The 22,861-nt window shown below is 41.2% G+C and overlaps 1 protein-coding gene across 1 annotated transcript in view; it reads right to left on the reverse strand.

Moving 5' to 3' along the window:
• Positions 1-4,728: 4,728 nt before the first annotated feature.
• Positions 4,729-22,861, reverse strand: part of ttn.2 (titin, tandem duplicate 2) — a 177,628-nt gene continuing 159,495 nt past the window's right edge. The window contains exons 203-223 of the mRNA XM_034286796.1: positions 22,541-22,843; positions 22,133-22,444; positions 21,504-21,794; positions 21,111-21,410; positions 20,613-20,918; positions 20,166-20,468; positions 19,721-20,002; positions 18,996-19,589; positions 18,602-18,892; positions 18,192-18,491; positions 17,782-18,084; positions 15,720-16,022; positions 15,036-15,620; positions 14,635-14,940; positions 14,212-14,511; positions 13,516-14,091; positions 13,105-13,410; positions 12,410-13,006; positions 6,611-12,265; positions 6,114-6,515; positions 4,729-5,179 (exon numbers count right to left, since the gene is read on the reverse strand). Of these exons, the coding sequence (XP_034142687.1) occupies positions 4,878-5,179; positions 6,114-6,515; positions 6,611-12,265; positions 12,410-13,006; positions 13,105-13,410; positions 13,516-14,091; positions 14,212-14,511; positions 14,635-14,940; positions 15,036-15,620; positions 15,720-16,022; positions 17,782-18,084; positions 18,192-18,491; positions 18,602-18,892; positions 18,996-19,589; positions 19,721-20,002; positions 20,166-20,468; positions 20,613-20,918; positions 21,111-21,410; positions 21,504-21,794; positions 22,133-22,444; positions 22,541-22,843 (12,917 nt within the window). The 3' untranslated portion in view covers positions 4,729-4,877. The remainder of the gene's footprint in view (positions 5,180-6,113; positions 6,516-6,610; positions 12,266-12,409; positions 13,007-13,104; positions 13,411-13,515; positions 14,092-14,211; positions 14,512-14,634; positions 14,941-15,035; positions 15,621-15,719; positions 16,023-17,781; positions 18,085-18,191; positions 18,492-18,601; positions 18,893-18,995; positions 19,590-19,720; positions 20,003-20,165; positions 20,469-20,612; positions 20,919-21,110; positions 21,411-21,503; positions 21,795-22,132; positions 22,445-22,540; positions 22,844-22,861) is intronic.

Consider the following 22,861-nt stretch of genomic DNA (forward strand, 5'->3'; position numbering starts at 1 on the left):
GTGTTGACCTAAGAGGTATAAAATGCCAGTTTTCTATTTCTGAAAATTACTAGATGTATTCAGATGTTCCCATAAATGTCATAAATCATAGTAATTTGATGGGAGTGTAACTGTCTGAGGGACAGTGTTTCTGAGATTTCATGTTTAGTCTATATTTTGATATTTTAATTAGTGTTTACATTCATACAGTAATTAAAAACATTAAAACAATGTAATATGCGTTTAAAAAGGGGTGTTTAAACTAACATTTTACAAAAATATGTTACCTTAAAAAAAAATGTTGTATACATTTTGTCGTTCTTTATTACAAATGCAATTTTTTTATGTTGAGGTCAAATTACCAGAGTTTAGCGAAGGCCATAGTGATGTGCGATACCACTTAATTCCTATTCGATCCAATACCAAGTAATACCCAGGCTGGTATTGCCGATACCGATACCAATACTTTTTACGTATTGTATTTGCAGTGTGATATCCGGATAACCGGATGAAGAAGATGAGATGAGATATGACAACTTGTATCCAGTAGCATATGAAACATACATAAATTAAACCTAAATTAAAAATAAAATTAACTTATAACACCGTAGTGTTAGATGGAATTAAAGAGTACAGATGGAGGTAGAAATTGTTCTTTTGTCTATTGTCCTCCCTGCCATGAGTTGTTGTACAGTATGATGTCCAGGGGGACGAAAAAGATCCCTCTGAATTCTATTAGTTTTAACTATGGGCTATATGCAGCCTCTCTCAATACACTCTTAGCACCGATCTCGGGAAAGCTACTCATTGTTGCATTTATTTCATTAGGATAGCTTACTTCATGTTTCACTTGTATTTTCTATTTGAACAAACTGCTTTCTGTTAGCTTGTTGTAAGAATGCTGGGATTCCGGGGAACTCGTACGATCACACCAGTGTGATCAGGCTAGAGTGGTCCCTGAAGCGTACGATCGCACCAGTGTGATTAGAACGTCATGTTTAGAACGCACCATTAGCATGCCTAGCTACAAGTAACGTAACAATGGCTGGTCAGACAGCGCTGTTATTTACTCACATTTAGCTCAAACAGTGTTTATAACTTTATTTCCTGATTGTAATTGTTTCAAGACCACACTATGATATTAACCAGGTAGAAAGCATTCAAATCGGGACAGGAAGTGTTACGTATACGTACCAACAGACAGCCAACACTAGTACACAAAAACGAATTATATTAGCAACTACTAGCGATCAAAACCATTGCAAAAACTTTCTAGAAGTTACGTTACCCGTTGTATGCATTTTATATACTTTATTCATTTTCACTGCACTGAATAACTGGTCACGATTTGTTAGCTAGCGGGCAGCTGGCGTTTTCTAGTTAGCTACAGTTATAAATCAACCAACTTTTGCAGCTCTTAGAATTCGAGTCAACGAGAGAAGATTGCAATGCATGTAGTGTTCCTTACCTAGCAAGGTGACTGTTCAAATGCTGGCGTGAGTTCAAATGCTGGAGAGTACTGAAGTCACGTGCAAAAAAACTCACGCTGGGGGGTCGGTAAGGAATATTTGAAACTCAGGCGTGAAAAGGTTAAAAAACTAAAGCCTTAACAGACGTGAATAACTTTCCCACATTGAGAGATAGCGTGATAGTCGCGTTATCTCCCTGTACCTGGATAACTTCTGTGGGGAACGTCTAATTAAGGAATGTGCAAAAGAGACTGTAAAATGACTCAAAGAAGTATATTTGACTCATTGTATTTTGTGTTTATTTTTTTTGTAGTTTTCACGGTGTCCTACGACGAAAATGTGGAAATAAATGATCAAAAAACATCTCCGGTGAGAAAAAAACATCCCTATTGGCTCTTCGTTGGCATGGTGACATGTTGGACGAATCTCGTTGTTTTCTTCGCTGTCTAAAGGACAAGCTCTAAACTCTCCCCTCTGTGGTTATTTTCGGTTACAGATCAACAGATTCTTGCATACAGATGTGAAATATTAACAAGGTTACAGGAATTAGCATTATATTGTCCTAACCTAGTCTAGAACATCAGGGGGTTGGAGACAGAAGGTTTCCTGCTGTATAGGAGTCGGTTTCTTTTTTCATGTTAATTGTTGGGTTTTAATCCTGTCTCTCTAAACAAGACCGGTGAAAAATCAGAGTGAGTGTGAGTGAATGTAAGACAGAAGGATGTCTCGACCTATTCTTCAGAGAGATAAGGTGTGAAAATTACAATAGAATGTTTGATGCCTATTAATTATGACTTGAAGACTTATTGAATTATTGAATTGAAATATTGAATTCTACAAATGCAAAGGTCATCCACTTTCTATGCTTAGCCCATATATCCGTTCCACGATTTCACAGTGAATGCATGCTAGCTAGACCAGTGGTGGTCAAATTGTGTGCCATCAGACATTGGTGTGCCTTGGGAGCTAGCCAGTGCTTTGGAAATAGTTTTATTTATAATGATTTAGATAGCTATAATTCTAATATGAAAAGGGGTTCCTTGGAAATACTTGTTTTCATAAATAATAATAATAAATTTTATTTATAATGCACTTTATATCAATTAAATGACCTAAAAGTAAATGGTGTGCCTTGTGACAAAAACGTTTCAGAACCACTGAGCTAGACTAGCTAGCTATCGAGCCCTCTTCACCAACCTGACCTTCTAACTTTAGATGAGGCAGTGGCACTCTCAGGTCCTGACTCATTTGCAGAATAACTCGTCCTCCATCTCATCTAGCCTCGCCTGCGACTCCCTGCCTTCTTGATATTTTTTCTTTTTGAAAAAGCTTATCATACCATAGCCGCCTGGCAGTCTTTTCATAGAACTGTAAGGCCGTCAGAAAATGTAAACAGTCAATGGCGCGCACACACTCGTCCACACGTGGCACTGGCCTCCCTCCACGTCTCTTGAGTCGTCAATATCATCGCACTTATAACAAATACATGTCATGACTTAATGTGTTATTAGTTTTATTTTTATAATAATTCCAAATACCTATAGATTGATATCGTTTATATATATTTTTTTTATGGGGCGGTGGGGGGCGCCTATGGCGAACGCCAGTTGGCCTATGTAGAAACGCCCACGATAGGCTCTTTTTTAAGTTGTGCTACTAACCAGCAAGGTGATAATATTTCCACAGAAATTTCACATGCTTTTCACTAACACAGTAGTAGTCATATTTTCATGTCACCAATAATTATAAAACATACGTAACATGATTACATAAACAAATCATATTTCTAAACGGCGGTTGGATATACCAATAAAAAACCGTTCAATGCTGGATAGCTTGGCATTTAAATGTTTGACAGTGGCATTTTTGTCCTAGGTGGCACTTGCCTTAATGATAAGTAAGCTATGTTTGCTTATATAGCTTAAGTAACATTACAAAATAACGTGGTCACGTGTGACCCACATCTGATGAATACAACTTTTTATATCTACTATAATAACTTGTATACTTCCAAGTCCTAATACTTAACTAATGCAATCCTAAAAATACTTAAATTATTCAGTCCTTTTAATGTACCTCTAAATTCCCATTACTGAGGAAGTCTTTGCAGCAATTCAATCTGTGCCTGCTAATTAGTCAGGTGGCTTTCAGGGACAATAAGCAATTCTGGCCAGAATTATGTCCAATATTTGAGTCCATGATATACGACATTTGTATAAATGGACGCATTGTAATCCTGAATTCAAGTTGTACTTTTTTCAAGCCATTGTATTATTTACTTGTTTACATTATAATGCATACAAAATAATTTGGGGAAAATGAACTGATGACCACTTAAAATATTAGTATGATACACATCCAAATCGAAAGCATATAAAAACACCAGAGACATTTTCTGTGCTGATATCATGCTTTATTAAATCAATAATAAACTCAGGGAGGTTGCATATAATTCTATAGTTCTAATGTTAATCAAACGAAAGTGTTGGGCAGAACAGCTAATACATCTGTTTTTCATTTAACACAGCAGGTGGTGTCACTGTGGTACTTGCTTGATGTTTGCCCTCACAACTAACAATATGAAATTCTAAAGCTAACACACAAATAAGGCACTCAAGCAAACCTCCAAGAGATGGCTCTGTTTCTGCAAAGAAGTGCAGGATGGACTTTCAATTTTTAATGGCCAGGTTGATGTTGTTCGGAAAATCCTTCAAGCAGTAATTTGCCAGAAACAGAGCACAAAAAACATTTCAGCTCAAGTGCAGGCCGCTCGCACATTGAGCATGTCATTAAAATGGTGGTTATGACATAGTCAGTCCAGGACACAAGGCCTAGTTGTCCTGCTTACATGAGGGTATTTGCAAACAGCACTCAAGGTCTTATGATCATGTTACAATTCATAGGAGTATGATAATAACACTGGAGGTAATAACATACAGTGTCTAACATCTTGTCTCGCTGATTTTGTGAACATCAACAGGGAGCCTCTCTACCTGTTGAGGCAATCTTAAGACTTCAACTTTTTGTTGAGGCACAGAGTTTAGTTTCAGGTTTAACAGGGTATTCGTTTCATGCGAAACTTTCTCCTTTTAAACATTTAAGTTTCATTTGTTTCAGTTAATATTGTCATAAATAACAATTCATACATTTTCCATAACCGTTAAATTCGGCTATATACATTATGTACATGTCACAGAAAAATGGATCAAAAATCCTAAGTCATAATTATCCAATATGGCACATTTTATAACAACTTTAGACTTTAGTCTAGTTTGGCAAAAATGAATGTCAAGTTTGGTATAAAAATAGTTCATATTTACAATAACAGAAATCCAGGTCTTTATCAAGTAAGATTATTTTTGTTCAATTAATAAATAAAAAGGCATTGAAGTCGGGAAGGGGAGAATAGAAATTATATTGACTGTATTTTTATGATCGAATACTAATATTTACTGTTGCGGTGTCAGATCCAAAGTCGTTGTACAGTTTGAGGGTGTACGATCCCGCATCCTGCTCTTTCACATTGGTGATGATGAGTGTAGTGAGGTCCTCTGATGTCTCAATGTGGAACCTTCCACCATGCTCCTCACCAGGCAGGGTTCGTCCACCACGGGACCATTCTATGTTAGGAGTGGGCTCTCCAGAGAAAGCACAGGCAACGGTGAGAACCTTTCCTAGTTCAATGGTGATGTCCTCTGGTAGAGCTTCGATTCTTGGTGCACCTGTTGCACCTGTTAGCAAAAACAAAAAAGTTGGCATCACTTGCCAGTGACAACAATGTTGTATGATAATGTGTCTAAGCTTGCTTTCCAAACCAACTCGGAATATGGACGTCTGGCCGGTTGAGAAGAATCCCAAAAACAATTTGAATATATTTGTTGTTGTTGTAAACAGCGTTGTTCAAACATGGATTTATGGCACAGTGAAAAAAGTATGTGCTTAGACACATTTTTCATAATAGTCCATAGCAAGCTGTTCAATTCAGTGAAGTTAACAAATTTAAACACCTTCGATTCCACAGGTATAACAATCCCGGAAACCGAAAATACCATAAGGTTTTTTGTTTGAATCAATACAGAATGTTATTATTCTGATTAAAACAGCAGAATGAAATAAATAGTGATTTTGTTCAGTATAGGAAAAACATTTTGGGTTCAAACACCTGATCTAACATGTAGCACAATTCTTTCCATATATTAAATGGATGTTGCAGTACATATTTGAATAATGTACTATACAATAAACACCCAAATGGTACTGATCCACTCTACATTTTCCTTGATAATGCTTGCTGTCACAGCCCACCTAACGTTGATATGTTTGTATCAACCTTTTCTCCAGACAACCTGACATTTTGCAAACTATATAATCACTGTGATCAGTAGGAAATGTTGACCCACTGGTCTTCTGAATGTTTTAATATATTGATGAATGGTCAAGAGATTAGGAGTATAAAGTAATGTACTATTACAATCTCCACCTTGAACAGCAAGAAGACAAACACCCTGGAGCCAGGCAACGCCCTAGGATTCATAATAGCATGTCATATTTTCTTTTTCTGTGCTTCAACATCTTATAGCTTGCACTTTGGGGTTTTAGGCATGGAATCTGTAAAAAATGTTACAATAAAATGCACCATAATTGATACGCATGTATCAGACTCACCTAGCATATGCTGTGCGAGGGATCTCATGGAGGACTCCTCTAGTTGAGAGTGACTCATTTCGGTCATGCTGCTTGAGCTCATGGCATGGGAAGATGTCATTGAAGACATGCTAGATAGAGACATAGTTTCCATCTGCATTTCAGCAGCCATGGAAGCCATGCTAGACATACTGGCCATACTGGAGCTGCTGAAAGAGGTCTCTTGAAGCATAGAAGAAGAAGCCATGTGGACTGATTGGGAAGAGATGCGTTCCTGCATGCTGCTAAGACCAGCACTCTCCCCCATCATCATCATCTTAGCTCCTCCATGGACTTCTTTTTTAACAACCTGTTCAGAACTTATATGGGAGGCCATAGCCATAGATTTCTCTTTTTGACTAACTGATACTTGTTCAGATTTTGCTGAAAAAGAAAAGATACAATGAACTATTAGAATTGAGAATGTACAAAGTTTGTACTTATTAATCAAGTTGTATGCTTTTTACTGCCAAACGTACCTTTCATTGCAATGTGCTGCTGCACATAAGCTGTGACTTTAGTATAGATGGATTGGAACACTTGACCAACGAATGAGAATGAAGACTTATTAGAGACTCCACCGTCTGCTATGAGCTCACAAGTGTATTCTCCCTGGTCGTTCTCAGAGAGCTCATGGATGATGAGGGAACAATGTCCATCCACAGACATATGGAACTCATAGTGGCTGCTTTGTATCAGTTTCACTCCATTTCTGTACCACACAACCTCTCTTACGCTGCTTTCAGATACACAAGACATTTTCACTTTGTCTTCTGTGGCTTCTGCTGTGAGTTGGTGGACAATCTTTGGAGCCTTAGGAGTTGGGGATTTGACAGTTATTGGTGATTTCACTCTCCGAGGTGATGTTAATGGTTCAGGAGATTTGACTTGGGGAGGGGATTTCACTCCCTTTGGTTCTGGAGACTTGACTTGGGGAGGAGATTTTACTCCCCTTGGTTCTGGAGACTTAAGACGGGGAGGTGATTTAACTCCCTTCGGCGATACAACTGGTTCAGGAGATTTTGCTGGGGGAGGGGACTTCAACCTTGAAGCCGAGACAACTGGTTCAGGAGATTTGACTCTAGGAGGTGATTTCACTCCCTTTGGTGGCACGACTGGCTCAGGAGAACTGACAGGGGGAGGAGACTTCATCCTTGGAGGGGAGGTCGCTGGTTCAGGAGACTTGACAGGGGGAGGAGATTTGACTCTGGGAGGCGATGTCATTGGTTCAGGAGATTTGACTGGAGTAGGAGATTTCACCCTTCTAGGGGAGGTGACTGGTTCAGGAGACTTTATTTTTGGGGTTGTTGGAACACTGGGAGGTGAAGCTAATTGTTCAGGAGACTTTAAACTTGGCTCCGGTGACTTTACTGAGACAACCTCCTTTTTGGCAATTGGTCTGGAAATGGTCAGGCTAAACCTAGTCTCTTGTCTGCCAAAAGCATTCTCTACCACCAGTGTATAGCTACCTTCGTCACAAGATTGGACAGAGGAAATTTCAAACATAGATTTATACTGTGTGGTGGACACCATAAGGCGATGAGAAGATACAATTACTTGTCCCTCATGCAACCATGTAACACTTGGGGCTGGTTCACCATCAATGTCGCAAGTAAAACGAGCAGTGTCTCCTTCATTGACTGTTACAGACTGTGGTTTAGTGAGTATTCTGGCTGCCAGAGTCGACTTCACTTCCTGAACAGTAATTTGCTTAACTTCTGTCACTTCCATTTTTGTCACTGGATATGAAGCAATTTCTTCACATGTTTGATGTCTTTCACCCGATACGTATCTTTCAGTCGAACCAAACCTTTCAGATGATGCTGATGACAAAGATGCTGCAGATGATAAGTATTCAGTTGACGCATACTTAGCAGATGCAGCATATTTCTCAGATGCAGATACATGTCGTTCAGATGTATCATATCGGCCATATGTTTCAGATGACTTTGAAGTACTCTCTCTCACCTCCATGTGTGTTTCTGAGGATGAAGCTGCCTTGAAGGATGATATATGGTAATGGTCCGTCTTTGTGATATCAGGAACAAATGGGTGTGGAGCCAGTTCATCTTTACGATGTGATGTGTATGTGGAGAATTCTCCTCCAGAAACATCAAGAATAGCATAGTCGGAAGCTTCTCCTTTTGAGTTTGAGCAAACAACACGATATGTACCACTGTCCTCTGCCTGACAATCACGGATCTGTATAGACAGCACTCCACTCATGTTTGTGAAGCTGAACTTCTCACTTTCTTGAATTAGTTGTCCATTATGGAACCACTGCATCACAGCCTCGGGCTTTGCTTGGACATTCAGAGTAAACTTTGTGTTCTGACCACGTGGTACACGGTGGGAACGCATTCTTACAGTTACACGCGGGGCGTGGTCAAGGCTGAATGGTGTTTGGGTCACTGTCTGGTACTGGCGCTCAGATTTCAGTGCTGCCTTTCTTGACTCATATCTGGACATGATATCAAATCTGGCTGACCTCTCAAATCTTGAGGAAGAGCGGGAGGATCTCTCAGCCGAAGCCGGAGGGCTGGGGGAGCGTGGACGCGTCCTCTCAGGGGTCGGTGATCTCCTTACAGCAATCTCCCCTGGTTCCAGAGGACGTTGTCGAGGAGCTCTTATCAGCTCAGAAACAGGGCGCATCAGCTCAATATATGTAGGAGACAGGGATCTTCTTCTCCTCATAAACTGAGAAACCTCTGTTCTCTTTACCATGTGCTCCCCTACTTGTGATACTTCCTTTCTTGCTACTTGTTTCTTTTGCTCATGGCGCAGAGCAGATAACTCAAACCGGACAGGGCTGCCTTGTGGGGAAGCAGAGAAGCCAAGTTCAAGCTCTTCCTCAAGTTGGCGCCTTTCCTCTTCCATTCTCTTCATTGACAGGTAATCTTCAATGGGCTGCAGAAGCTCTTCATCACTCATATCACCCAGGGAGTGTCTTCTTGACCTAAAGGATGCCTCTGATCCAGGAGAAGGCGCCCATCTTGCTGGTCTTACTGTTTCTAAGTCATCTTGTGTGAGCTTTGGAATACGCCATCTTGGCCTGTACTGGTCAGTAATTCTTGGAAGGGGCATGACATAGAATTGCTCCCACCTGGAGAGGCGAATGCGTTTCTGTCTCTTCCGTACAATTTTCTCCATCCGCTCAGGAATTTCATACTGATCTCTGAGTTTCCTGTACCACTTCATGTCAGACAAGGGTACAAAGTGTTTAATTAAAAGGTCTTCACCCAAAGCACTTGCATCATGGACACGTGGCTCAGGAATTTCATATGGCATGCGAAGTTTCCTTTCCTCAATCTTTACAAATGGTTTTTCTTCTGTTATATCAAATTCTCCCTCACAGTGTTTGGTGCTCACTGCCGGCTTGTATATGTCTGCAGCATGTTTCAAAGCCTCTTGAGCTGCTGGGTTGAGACCAGTAACTTCAGTGGTAGAAAGGCTTTGTGCCATTTTCAGTGTCTTTTCAATTTGTTGTTGTACGTATTTATGTTGTTCTGCCTCACTCTTATATTCTCTCCTCTTGTATGTAATGCGGTCCACCTTCAGTGTTGCGTGGCAACTCACTGATCCAACACAGTTTGTTGCGGTAACTTTGTAAATACCAGAATCCTCAACAAGAGTTTCTCTGACATGCAGAACATGATAGTCTACATCCTCTTCAATAACTGTGATTTGTTGATTGAATTCCAATGGCCTGCCATCCTTCTCCCACTTCAGGGTCGGTGCAGGTGTTCCTGAGACCCTTAATTCAAACCGGACACTTTGGCCTTCTACACACTCCACATTAGCCAACAGCCGCTTGAACATTGGCCTCATGGTGTCTTCACTAACAGGATGAGGTGTCACTGTTAGACGTGCTGTGCAACTGTCTTCACCAAACTTGTTGTTGGCCATAACAGTATATTCAGCATCGTCATCAAGGTCAAGGTTGTGGATCATCAATTGATAAAGACCCTTGTCACTAATGAATGTGTACTTCTTATCATCTCGTTTGATTTTCTGTCCGGCCTTCAACCATGTTACTGTTGGTTCTGGGTGCACTGTTATGGTTACACCGAAACGAACGTCTTCACCAATGTAAGCAGCACGGTTGTACAGAGGCAGAGTGAACTCTGGTGGTCTCTGCATAAGTCTTTGCTTATCAAGCTTTCTCTTCTTTGTGATTGAGCGTCCAATGAAGTATTCACGGTAGCATCTCACAGTTTCAACAAAAAGTTCTGCATAGGCGCTGTCTTCACCATCTTGACTGACGACTTTGCATCTGTAAACACCATCATCGGATGTTTCTATTTCCTTGACATAGATACTAGCAACTCCATTGTTGTAGCTGATTTCATATTTATGACTTGATGTCAACTGCCGAGTTCCAAAGTACCATGTTACTTTTGTGGTCTCATCATAGTTTTCAATGTTGCAAACAAATCTTACATGTCCACCTTCCTCTGAAGATCCGTGCATGACTGGACCTGCTCTCAGACCTACTACAGGGTGTGCAATCTTGACTTTGCCAACTGCATAACCTCTGTAATTTCTGAACCCACCACCAAAAGCTATACGAGCTGCTGAGACGATTGTCTCTCTGTCTTTCTTCACCAGTGTCTGGTAGTATCTTCTGTGTCCCAATGTCTTGATTGTTTTTGTACTGAGGTGCTCCAACTTCAACCTAAGCCAAGGATGCTCCAAGGCTTCATGAGCTGTCATACGTTTCTCCTGGTCTTTACACAGAAGCCTGTCACAGAAGTCCATACCTTCGAGGCTAGTCTCTTTGAAGGCCTCACTGTCAAAGATATACTCTGCATTTGATATTTTCTCAATCATTTTTGTAGTTGATTCAGCTGCAAAGGGGTTAAGTCCACTAAGAAGTACATAGGTTAGTACACCAACTGACCACATGTCAGTTGCGGTGCTGACAAAATCATGGCGGTGGACTTCAGGTGCACAGTACTCTGGGGCAGTGAAATTAATTCTGATATTTTCTCCAGGTGTTAGGAATCTTGCCTGGCCCATTTCAATAATTTTGATGTTTGTACTCCTTCTTGTGGTGTACACAATGTTGTCAGGTTTGATTTCAAAATGAGCATAGTTGAGTTTGTGCAAGAACTTCAGAGCAGAGCACACCTGTCTCAGATATCTAACAATCTCCAGTTCCGAGAGCTCAAAGTTTCCTGTGCCAAGTCGTTCAAAAATATCCACTCCTGAGATAAACTCATAGATTAAGACCATTTCTTCCAAACTTTCAAAGGACTCATGTAGATAAATTATGTTCTTATGTTTAACTCTGTTGAGTGTCTCAACTTCCCTAGTAACCAGCTCCTGATCACTACCTTTGATCTTCATAAACTTGGCCATGAATGTCTTCTTGGACTCATTTTCAACACAGCGATGAACAACGCCAAATGTTCCGGCACGTGCCAGCTCTTCAGTAATTGTATACTGGGCAGCCAACATCTTGATGTTTGAAAGTGGTGCCTCCTCTTTGGTGATTTCTCTAGCTTCATCAACTTCTTCATCATAGTTTCTGATAACAGATTTGTCCTCTATTGTTGTTACAGCCTCAGTTGGTGCAGAATGATCACTCAGACCAAACTCATTCTCTGCAATTACACGGAACTGGTATTTTGTCTTGCCAAACAGATTGATCATGGTGCATTTAGGCTCATTGGTTTGGCCAGCACGGATCCACCTGTCCCCTGTTGATGGACACTTCTGGATAATGTAGTTGATGATAGGGCTTCCGCCATCATTTTCTGGTGGACTCCATGTAAGAGAAATGGAATCTCTAGTGATTTCACTGACTTTAATGTCCTTAGGAGGATCTGGTACATCTGCCACTGCAACCTCAATGGTCTGTTTGTCAACTCCAAATCTGTTTTTGGCAGTGATTACATAATAACCTGTATCCTTCTTCTGAACTCCTTTAGGAAAGACAAGTGAAGTAAATGATCTTGTGACAATCACTTGAGTGTGGGCGGTTGATCCCATAACCTCTGGTCCCTTCTGCCATTGTACTTGAGGGTCAGGCTTTCCACTGATAGGAATTTTAATGGTAATCACTTCACCCTTAAGAGCATGAACTGCTCCCATGCCTTGCAATTCTAGAGGTAGGTGGATCTTGGCAGGAACTAGAGGAGACAGAAAACAAAGAATATAAATTAATAAATCAATACTTAACGGAAGGAATATATATTTTTTAATTATAAACAAAAAGTGACTAAACACAACATTTCCTCATACATTCTTTTGAACATCCTATTATCATGTTTTACCTTCAACAGTTAGATTCACTGTTGCAGAGATGGATCCTTCTTGGTTTGTTGCTCGGACTTGATAGACACCTGCATCGCTTTCCTCAGCATTAGCAATAACAAGTTGGTAATAGCCTCCCTTGAATTCTTGCAATTTCAATTTGACTCCATCTGCAACTACTTCTTTGCCATTCTTGTACCATTTGACGGTAGGGATAGGATGTCCAACAACTTTGGTGACAAATGTGGCATTAGATTTAAACTTAACAATCATCTCCGGTCTCAATTCTTCTCTGAAGACGGGAGGCTTCATTGCAATACCAGATCTGGGAATGATAGCCTCTGATACCTCACTCCAATCACTCTCACCGCCTATGTTTTCACATTTCACACGAAACTCATACTCAAAGCCCTCAAGAAGGCCTTTTACAGTGAAACTTGTCTCGCGGATATCATTAGATGTACAAGAGATCCATTTGTTCTGTTTCTTCTCTCGTTTTTCAAGGAAATAGTTCTTTATCTTTGCACCTCCATCATCTTTTGGTGGTTTCCAGTACACAAGACAAGAGTCCTTGGTCACTTCTGTGACAACTGGCTGCATGGGAATTCCAGGTTTTTCTGAAGAACAGAGAATTAGGGCAATGTTCAATGTTACAGAAATTAATCTTTTAACCTTTTGCAGTAAATATATCTTCTCTGTCAGCATGCATACTTACCGTATGGACTCTTGATAATAAGAACGCCTGGAACCTCACGTGGCTCACTGACTCCATATTGGTTCTGAGCAGAAACACGGAAGTAATAACCAGCACTTTCAATGAGATTGGGAATCCTACAAGTGGTTCCTGAGACTGATGATGACACCAGATGCCATTGTTCGCCTTCCTTTGCTTCTCGTTTCTCCACAAGGTAATTTGTGATCATTGATCCACCATCATCCTTCGGTGGTTTCCAGCTGATGATTACTGCACTCTTCAACATGGCATCAACAACAATAGGGCCTTCGGGTTTAGTAGGTTTATCTATAAACAACACCAAATAACAACATTAAGATAACAAGTCCTCTGTTGGTCATGCACAGTATTCAGTTCATAAAATAATCAATGCTATTTTCGCAATGTTTTTACCTTGAATTTCAACCTTGAGTGTAGTTTCAACAGTTCCAAATTTGTTGGTCAACTGCACCTTGTATTTTCCAGCATTTTTGCTGCGCTGTACATTTCTTATTACCAGATGAGAGTAACTCTCAGTATTTTCAATTATCACATTTTCAGATGCTTTGAGAGGCTTCTTTGCATAGAACCACATGATTTGTGGAATTGGACGGCCAATGTAGACAACATGGAGACGAAGACTTGTTCCACAACCTGCAGTGTATTTGTCCTTCAATGGGAATCCAGGGTGCAAAGCTGGTGCAGCCTGCAAGCGCAGCTTGCCACTGGACTCTGTTTCACCAGCTTCATTAACTGCTCTGCAGGTGTACACACCCTCATCTTCCTGTTCATCTGTGACGACTGTCAATGAATGGTTGCGACCATCAGAACTCATCTTGTACTTGCGGCTCTGGATCAGCTCCTTGCCATATCTGTACCACCTGATTTCAGGAAGGGGACGTCCAATAATCTGGCATGTCAGAGTTCCTGATTCGCCAAGTTTTGTGATTACATCTGCCATATCTTCCTTGAGGCATGGAGCCTCTCCCACTGCAAACAGAGCATGAACATGATTTTAGAGTTGAAGCAATTTATTTTAATAATATTTGTAATGTAAGGCGATTGCAGCATTTTACAATAATTGACAATAAAAATATTATACAAACATACAGCTCAGTTTAGTCTTGATGCCCATGGCGGTTCTGCGAGGTCTACTCAATCCGGTTTCATTTTCTGCAAAGATTCTGAACTCGTACTCTGTTGCCTCCATCAAACCACCCATGGTGAACTGCCTGTCCTTGGAACGTTCCTTGTTGCATTTCTTCCAGGCACTTTCACCGGCTTGTCTATATTCAATCCAATAACCCAAGATCTCTTTCCCACCATCACATTCTGGGCGCAGCCAGTGAATAGTAATGCAGTCTTTGGTAACAGATATTATATCAATTTCACCTGGTTGACTGGGTTTGTCTATTTAAAAAAAAGAGAGAGAGGTACCCTTGAAATTGCAATCATTCATGGATTCAAATATTTAATTACCCAAATTATTTTTCTATATTATTAAATAAAAAATAAAAACAACTCTGTACTTACCGAATGGATCTTTGCATATAACATTTTCAGACACGGGTCCAGGTTCACTCTGACCAATGTCGTTTTGTGCCACGACACGGAACACGTATTCGGCATCAGGGATGAGTCCAGTGAGAGTGTACATTGTAGTAGTGATGTGTGTCTTGTTGTGACGCACCCACTTCTCAGTGGAAACCTCTCTCCTCTCAACGTAGTATCCTGTAATGCGGGCGCCACCATCATCCTTTGGTCTGCCCCAAGATAAAGCAATAGTGCTCTTTGTGACATCCATAACCTCTGGTGGGTTTATTGGAGGTTCTGGTGGAGCTGGGTATAAAAAAAGAGAAGACAATTGCATTATTGTAAATACTAATAATTAGTAATCATTTTTTTTACAAAAAATAGTTTTGAAAAAAACTTACACAAGGGTGTCTTTGGTGTGACACATTCATCCGATTTTAGAGATCTGCTGATACCAAACAGGTTTTCAGCTGTGATCTTGAAGTGGTATTCAACATTTTCCTTCAATCCCTTGACCACCAGAGATGTGTCCACCACTCTTGAGTCCACAGTGTACCATGCTAGCTTTGATACTTCTCGTCTTTCAACAATGTAACCCAAGATATCAGAGCCACCATCTTCAGAGGGAGGTCTCCAGCTGACTCTTACAGAGCGAGCCTGGATGTCATCAAACTCAAGAGGACCTTCAGGTGCGTCTGGGCGTCCAATCACTTTAACCTTGATGTAGACAGCCTTCCTGCCACATTTGTTCTCCAGAACCAGGTCATATGTGCCAGTGTCATCTCTGTGGGCTTCTTTGATCACAAGTTCAGTGATATCATCACTTGTGGCAATCATAGCTCTGTGCGAAATATCACGGCCTTCCTTTGTCCACTTGCAGACGGGGACTGGTTTACCCTTGATGGGAACCGACAATCTGATGACTCCTCCCTGTCTGACCACGTAGCCTTCCGCGTATTTGCGGTCAAGATCGTAATCTGGATAGTCTGGAATCAAGCATGGAAACATTATTTAGTTCACATTTAACACACATTTCAAAATTCCTAGATAAAGCACAGCTCTAAACACATGAATAAATTCCTTACCAAGCATTTCTGTAACCTTGACGATTCCTGGGATCTCGACTGGCTCTCCGGGTCCACCAGCATTGCATGCCATCACTCTGAACTTGTACTCAGCTCCCTGAGGCATGTGTGTCAGAGTGTATTCACATATCTTTATGGGTGTTGTATTGCACATGGTCCATTCCACCTGGTCCACTTTCTGCATCTCAATCAAGTACCCAGTAACTATGGAACCACCCTCATCCTCAGGTGGATTCCAGGCCAGAGACACAGATGTCCTGGTGGTGTCTGTAACCCGGGGGAACTGTGGTACACCAGGAGGCTCTGTTCAGGCAACAAACAGAATATTTGTGGTTAGGCATGCAAGACTGAAATTGGCGCTCAGTTGCAAGGGAATTTGGAACCATGGATCTTTGAATTGCTATAAATACAGGTGCTGGTCATAAAATTTGAATATCATCAAAAAGTTGATTTATTTCAGTAACTCCATTCAAAAAGTGAAACTTGAATATTATATTCATTCATTACAAACAGACTGATATATTTCAAATGTTTATTTATTTTAATTGTGATGATTATAACTGACAACTAATGAAAATCCCAATTTCAGTATCTCCGAAAATTAGAATATTACTTAAGACCAATACAAAAAAATATAGAAATAGAAATGTTGGCCAACTGAAAAGTATGATCATGAAAAGTATGAGCATGTGCAGCACTCAATACTTAGTTGGGGCTCCTTTTGCCTGAATTACTGCAGCAATGCGGCATGGCATGGAGTCGATCAGTCTGTGGCACTGCTCAGGTGTTATGAGAGCCCAGGTTGCTCTGATAGTGGCCTTCAGCTCATCTGCAATGTTGGGACTGGTGTATCGCATCTTCCTCTTCACAATACCCCATAGATTTTCTATAGGGTTAAGGTCAGGCAAATTTGCTGGCCAATTAAGAACAGGGATACCATGGTCCTTAAACCAGGTACTGGTAGCTTTGGCACTGTGTGCAGGTGCCAAGTCCTGTTGGAAAATGAAATGTGCATCTCCATAAAGTTGGTCAGCAGCAGGAAGCATGAAGTGCTCTAAAACCTCCTGGTAGACGGCTGCGTTGTTCTTGGACCTCAGAAAACAGTGGACAAACACCAGCAGATGACATGGCACCCCAAAACATAATTGACTGTGGAAACTTTACACTGGACTTCAAGCAACGTGGATTCTGTGCCTTCCTCCAGACTCTGGGACCTTGATTTCCAAAGGAAATGCAAAATGTACTTTCATCAGAGAACATAACTCAGCAGCAGTCCAGTCCTTTTTGTCTTTAGCCCAGGTGAGACGCTTCTGACGCTGTGTCTTGTTCAAGAGTGGCTTGACACAAGGAATGCGACAGCTGAAACCCATGTCTTGCATACGTCTGTGCGTGGTGGTTCTTGAAGCACTGACTCCAGCTGCAGTCCCCACATTTTTGAATGGGTTTTGTTTCACAATCCTCTCCAGGATGCAGTTATCCCTATTGCTTGTACACTTTTTTCTACCACATCTTTTCCTTCCCTTTGCCTCTCTATTAATGTGCCTGGACACAGAGCTCTGTGAACAGCCAGCCTCTTTAGCTATGACCTTTTGTGTCTTGCCCTCCTTGTGCAAGTTGTCAATAGTCGTCTTTTGGACAGCTGTCAAGTCAGCAGTCTTCCTCATGATTGTGTTGCCTACAGAACTAGACTGAGAGACCATTTAAAGGCCTTTGCAGGTGTTTTGGGTTAATTAGCTGATTAGAGTGTGTCTTCAATATTGAACCTTTTCACAATATTCAAATTTTCTGAGATACTGAATTTGGGGTTTTCATTAGCTGTCAGTTATAATAATCAAAATTAAAAGAAATAAACACTTGAAATATATCAGTCTGTGTGGAATGAATGTATACATTATACAAGTTTCACTTTTTGAATGGAATTACTGAAATAAATCAACTTTTTGATTATATTCTAATTTTGTAGCACATGTACATAGCAATAAAAAAAAATACTTTACACAACCTTCCACAAACTTTTCTAACATGGAAAAAACAACCACAGTAGAGGATTACAGTTACATACCGACGGGATCCATGGCAATAGCTGGTTTAGATGCCATACTGGGTTTGCTTGAGCCTCTGGAGTTGAGGGCGATTATGCGGAACTCATACTCATTGCCTTCGCACAGACCAGATGATCGGTATCTAGTCATGGTGACTGGGTTCTTGACAATACTCATCCACCTGTCAGATCTGACCTCCTTGCGCTCAATGATGTATCCAGACACCTGGGAGCCTCCATCATTTTCTGGTGGCTGCCATGTGATGGTCATTCCCTCATGAGTCACATCCAGAACATCAGGTCTGTTTGGTGCACTGGGTACAGCTGTGGAGAGATTAACAATTTCAAATTAGATGGGTAATAGTCACCTCTTGTCCCCCTTTAGTTTACTGCAAAACATATAGAATTAAATGTGCTTTATTTGTACTTACTCTTCAGACTCTTGCATTCAACAACTTCAGACTGCAGGAATCCTCCAATGCCAAAGCGGTTGGTAGCGGCAACGCGGAACACATACTCAGTTCCCTCGGTCAACCTGTTGAACTTGAATGTGGGTCTTGTAACAGATTCTGACACTGCCAGCCATCCTGGGCGGTGAGCATCACGCTGCTCAACAATATAGCCACTGACATTGGCACCGCCATCCTTCAGTGGTGGCTCCCAGCTGACCGTTACAGATGTGGCATCCACGGCTTCAACTCTGATCGGTCCAACAGGTATTCCGGGTTTATCTTAGTAGAAATAAACAGGTAGTAATTAGAACATGAATATTATTACAATATAATAAAAACGAAACGCATCCACATAAGTATAGAGCATTACCAATGATGGGCACACTTACCAAGAATTATAACTTTGAGTATCTCTTTGGCAATTCCCACAGAATTTTTGACTTCAAGGGTGTAGCTGCCGGTGTCATCCAGGGTTGTCTCACGGACAATCAGTTTGGTGTATTTTGCACTAGACTCAATTTTAACTCGGTCAAGACTATCCTTCATCTTAATACCATTAAAGGACCAGGTGCAAACTGCAGCAGGTCTTCCCTTGATAGGAATTTGGAGGTTGATTGGTTTGCCAGCTGGCACTTGGACAACCTTTTGTGGAATGCTGGTCAGGTCAATATAAGGTGCCACTGTAAAAGGAAATATAATTTGAACATTTGAATTATAAAACATTTAAAATATTAAATAGATTAACTAACATGTGTATAAGCTAAGCATCAGAATAAAACATACATAGCTGTTCCTGAATGACCACAGGTCCTGTAATCTCCCTAGGCTCGCTGACTCCTCTGCTGTTGGTTGCTCTGATTCTGAAAAGGTAAGTCTCCTTCTCTGTCAGACCAGTGACAGTGTGCTGCGATACAGACTGTTTAACGGTGGCCACTGCACTCCATCTGTCTGATCCAACAATGGTGGCTTCAATAACATAGCCTGTCAGTCTGCTTCCACCATCGTAAAGAGGCTTCTCCCAGCTAAGGATGGCTGAGGTCTTTCCGAGATCCACAATATGCAGATCCTGAGGAAGGCTAGGAACTTCACAGACCAACACTGATTCAGTTGTTTCACATGGTTCTCCAACACCGTATATGTTCTCTGGTAACACTCTGAAGAAGTAGTGTACTGATTCTTCCAGCCCAGTGATTCTAAACAGGGTCTTCCTGCATTCTGTTGTAACTGTCTTGTAGGATTTCATGGTAGCTTCACGTTTCTCAATGATGTAGTTGTTCACAGGGGCTCCACCGTCAACACTTGGTACATCCCATGTGATGACAACAGACTCCTTTGTGTAATCTTTGACTCTAACTGAACTGGGTGGTCCAGGAGTGTCTGAAAAATACAGAACAAATAAATCATCGGTTCACAGCACAGATATCCTGTAATTTCTTAGTCTATAGTTCATTTTATGGTTCTTAATAAGTTAATGATCTTAAGCACATCATCCTATCCACATGACATACCATAAACTTTGACGAGAATGATCGCTGACTTCTTGCCAGAGGGATTTTCAGCCTCAACAGTGTATTTGCCAGCATCATAACGATGGACCTTCTCAACAATGAGTTGAGTGTAACTGTCAGTTGAATCAATGAAACCACGGCTCTGCAGGTCAATGCCCGGTTTCCTCCAGGTCAGCACTGGAGCAGGTCTTCCAGTCACATTGACAAACAGCCTTAGAGTGTTACCGGCTCTCAGACACACAACCTTCTTCAAATCCTCAGGAAGGTCAAGCTCAGGAATTGCTGTTGGAAACAAAATGATCATCATACAAACTGTGAGTAAAAAAACAATGTCTGGGATTGTGCATGGACAATAGTATAGACAGCAGTTAGACCAAGTTATACATTACATAAAAATGCTGCTATTGTGAATTACTGAGAGTAAAAGCAAGAGAACAAAACTTACAGAGTTTCTCAACAGGTTCAATTTCCACACTTGGTTCACTAAACTCCCCAGTGCCATTACTATTAACTGCTGCGACACGGAAGCTGTATTTCTTGTTGCTTTGAAGTCCAGCAGCAATAAAGGAATTGGTCTTCAGAATTTTCTGAGTGGCCCTGTACCACTGCTCGGTCCCTTCCTCAATCATCTCTACAGCATAGCCAATAACATCAGCACCACCATCATACATGGGTCTGGTCCATTCCAAGCTAATGCTATGTTTAGTAGTGTCCACCACACGTGGAATTGAAGGAGCTGCTGGAGTGTCTGGAACATGAAAAATACAATGGGTCATCCAATAGCAGTAGTATTGCAGAGATCAACCAGAGATCAAACAAAAACTGCAACCAAAAAAATAAATAGATATGGCTATTCAAATCTAATATTGTTTGATGAATAAAGTTAACTTACATGTTGGCTCTCTACAACAGGCATACTGAGATGGTTCACTGGGTTGGCTGTTTCCAGCTGCGTTCACAGCGGTAACACGGAACTGGTAATCACTGCCTTCCAGCAGACCAGTGATCTTCAGGCGGATGTCATAGATGGTAAAAGTCTTATTGACCCTGGTCCACCTGGAACTACTCTTTTCACGTTTGTCCACCAGGTAATTCTTTATCTCACTTCCACCATCACTCTCAGGTTTCATCCATTCAATGATGACGTGTTCCTTTCCTACTGCAGTGATTTCGGGTGCTCCAGGTTGTGACGGTATAGCTGCATTGATAAAGAATTGTTTTAATTATATATTCATTTATATACAAATTCTTCAGATATATGCCAAGCATTAATGCTTTTATTGGATAGAGGCAGTGGTAAAACGGAACCGCAGGCAGCAGCTTAGACCATCCTTGGTCACTAAATCAGACTAATATTTTATTAAATCTACTAAAATATATGGCCACTTACTGTATGCATTTCTGGCGATGACAGGCTCAGACTCCAAGGGCACACCAGGTCCATACTTGTTGACACCCCTAACACGGAAGATGTACTCGTTGTCCTTGATCAGTTTGGAGCTGACGCAGGACAGAGTCTTGCACTCGGTCTCCATGATCACCCAGTTAAGTCTGCTGGTCTCACGCCTGTCTACAATGTAATGGGTTACCAGATCTCCGCCATCCTCTGGAGGGATCTTCCAAGACACTGTACACTTCTCTTCTGTCACCCTAGAAATGGTGATCTTGCCATCAGGAGGCCCTGGTGTATCTGGAAGTACAAAGTGAAACATTAGGTGTTATTAGAGTAATAATCAGTATGAGAATACATTTTTCATGTATTTGTATCTACTTGTGTACTTACCTAACACTTTAACATTCACAGACGCTGTCTTGGTTCCACTGGCGTTCTTCACAGTCAGAACATATCTTCCAGTGTCATTTCTATTGCAGGACTTGATGATGGCCATGGCTCTTGAACTAGTGTATGTCAGAGAGTATTTCTCTCCCAGTTCCAGGACCTTGTCACCCTTGGCCCACCATACTTTGGGTTCAGGTTTACCACCAACGGCACCATCAAGGACCAGGTCTGACCCAGCCTGTATAGTCACTGTCTCTCCAACAAGAGAGCTGTCAAGTTCAGCCTTGGGAGGAGCTATAAGAGAAAATGCAAGTAGTCAATAATGTAACAATTAGTCTTCCTTTCCTAATATATACATTTATGAGTTACACTTAAATGGTATTCACATATTACCTAAAAGTACTGTGCACACACGCACTATACCACAATCTACGCACATTGTTTTCATTTTTTATATAGTGGTATTTTTGCCTACATTTGTTTGACAGTCCTGTCTATTGGTTTAGAAGTGTTTTGATATTTGTCATGTTGTGTTTAAACCCCACAAAGAGTTCCTGTCATTTTAGCAAAAACGAATGGTCATCTCAAAATAATTATTGTATATAATAATACATAACTCAAGAGTAACTTACTGTATTCGTCCTTGCAGGTGATTGGTCCAGTTGTTTCAGATGGTGCACTGTGAACGCCGGCTCCATTTTTGGCAATGACACGGAATTCATAGATTTCCCCTTCACCCAGTCCTCCGACAGTGAAGTGTGTCTCTGTGATGGTGGTGTAGTTACACTTCAACCAGCGGGCATCATCCCACTCATCATCACTCCATGGCTTGCGCTCAACAACATATCCAACAATCTTGCTGCCACCATCGTTGAAAGGTATACCCCATGTGATTGTCACTGAGGACCTCGTGACATCAGTCACCTCTGGTTTACTGGGAGGATCTACATGAACATAAAATCAGAATGTAAAAAGGAACATTAAAGTATAGTATCAAAGAGAATGAGAAGAAAGAAACATTTAGAAAAATGTCTACTTACCCACTGGGTTCAAAGCCAGCACTGGTCTTGAGGCTTCACTGGCTTTGCTGAGACCAGCAATATTCATAGCATAAACTCTAAACTGGTATTCCAGGCCTTCAATGAGATTTGAGACTTTGTATTGGGTATCCAGGCAAGGGAGCTTGTTTTCCCTGACCCAAAGAATGGTGTTCCTCTCCTTCTTCTCAATCCAGTATCCGGTCACCTTGCTGCCGCCATCATCGTATGGCAGATCCCATTTGATGGCGATAGCATTAGCAGTTATTGACACTACATCTGGGCGAGTTGGTGGACTTGGTGGAACTGATATTGAGAATAATA

Source organism: Esox lucius, chromosome 16 (genome assembly GCF_011004845.1).
Source record: "Esox lucius isolate fEsoLuc1 chromosome 16, fEsoLuc1.pri, whole genome shotgun sequence".
NCBI classification, from domain to species: domain Eukaryota; kingdom Metazoa; phylum Chordata; class Actinopteri; order Esociformes; family Esocidae; genus Esox; species Esox lucius.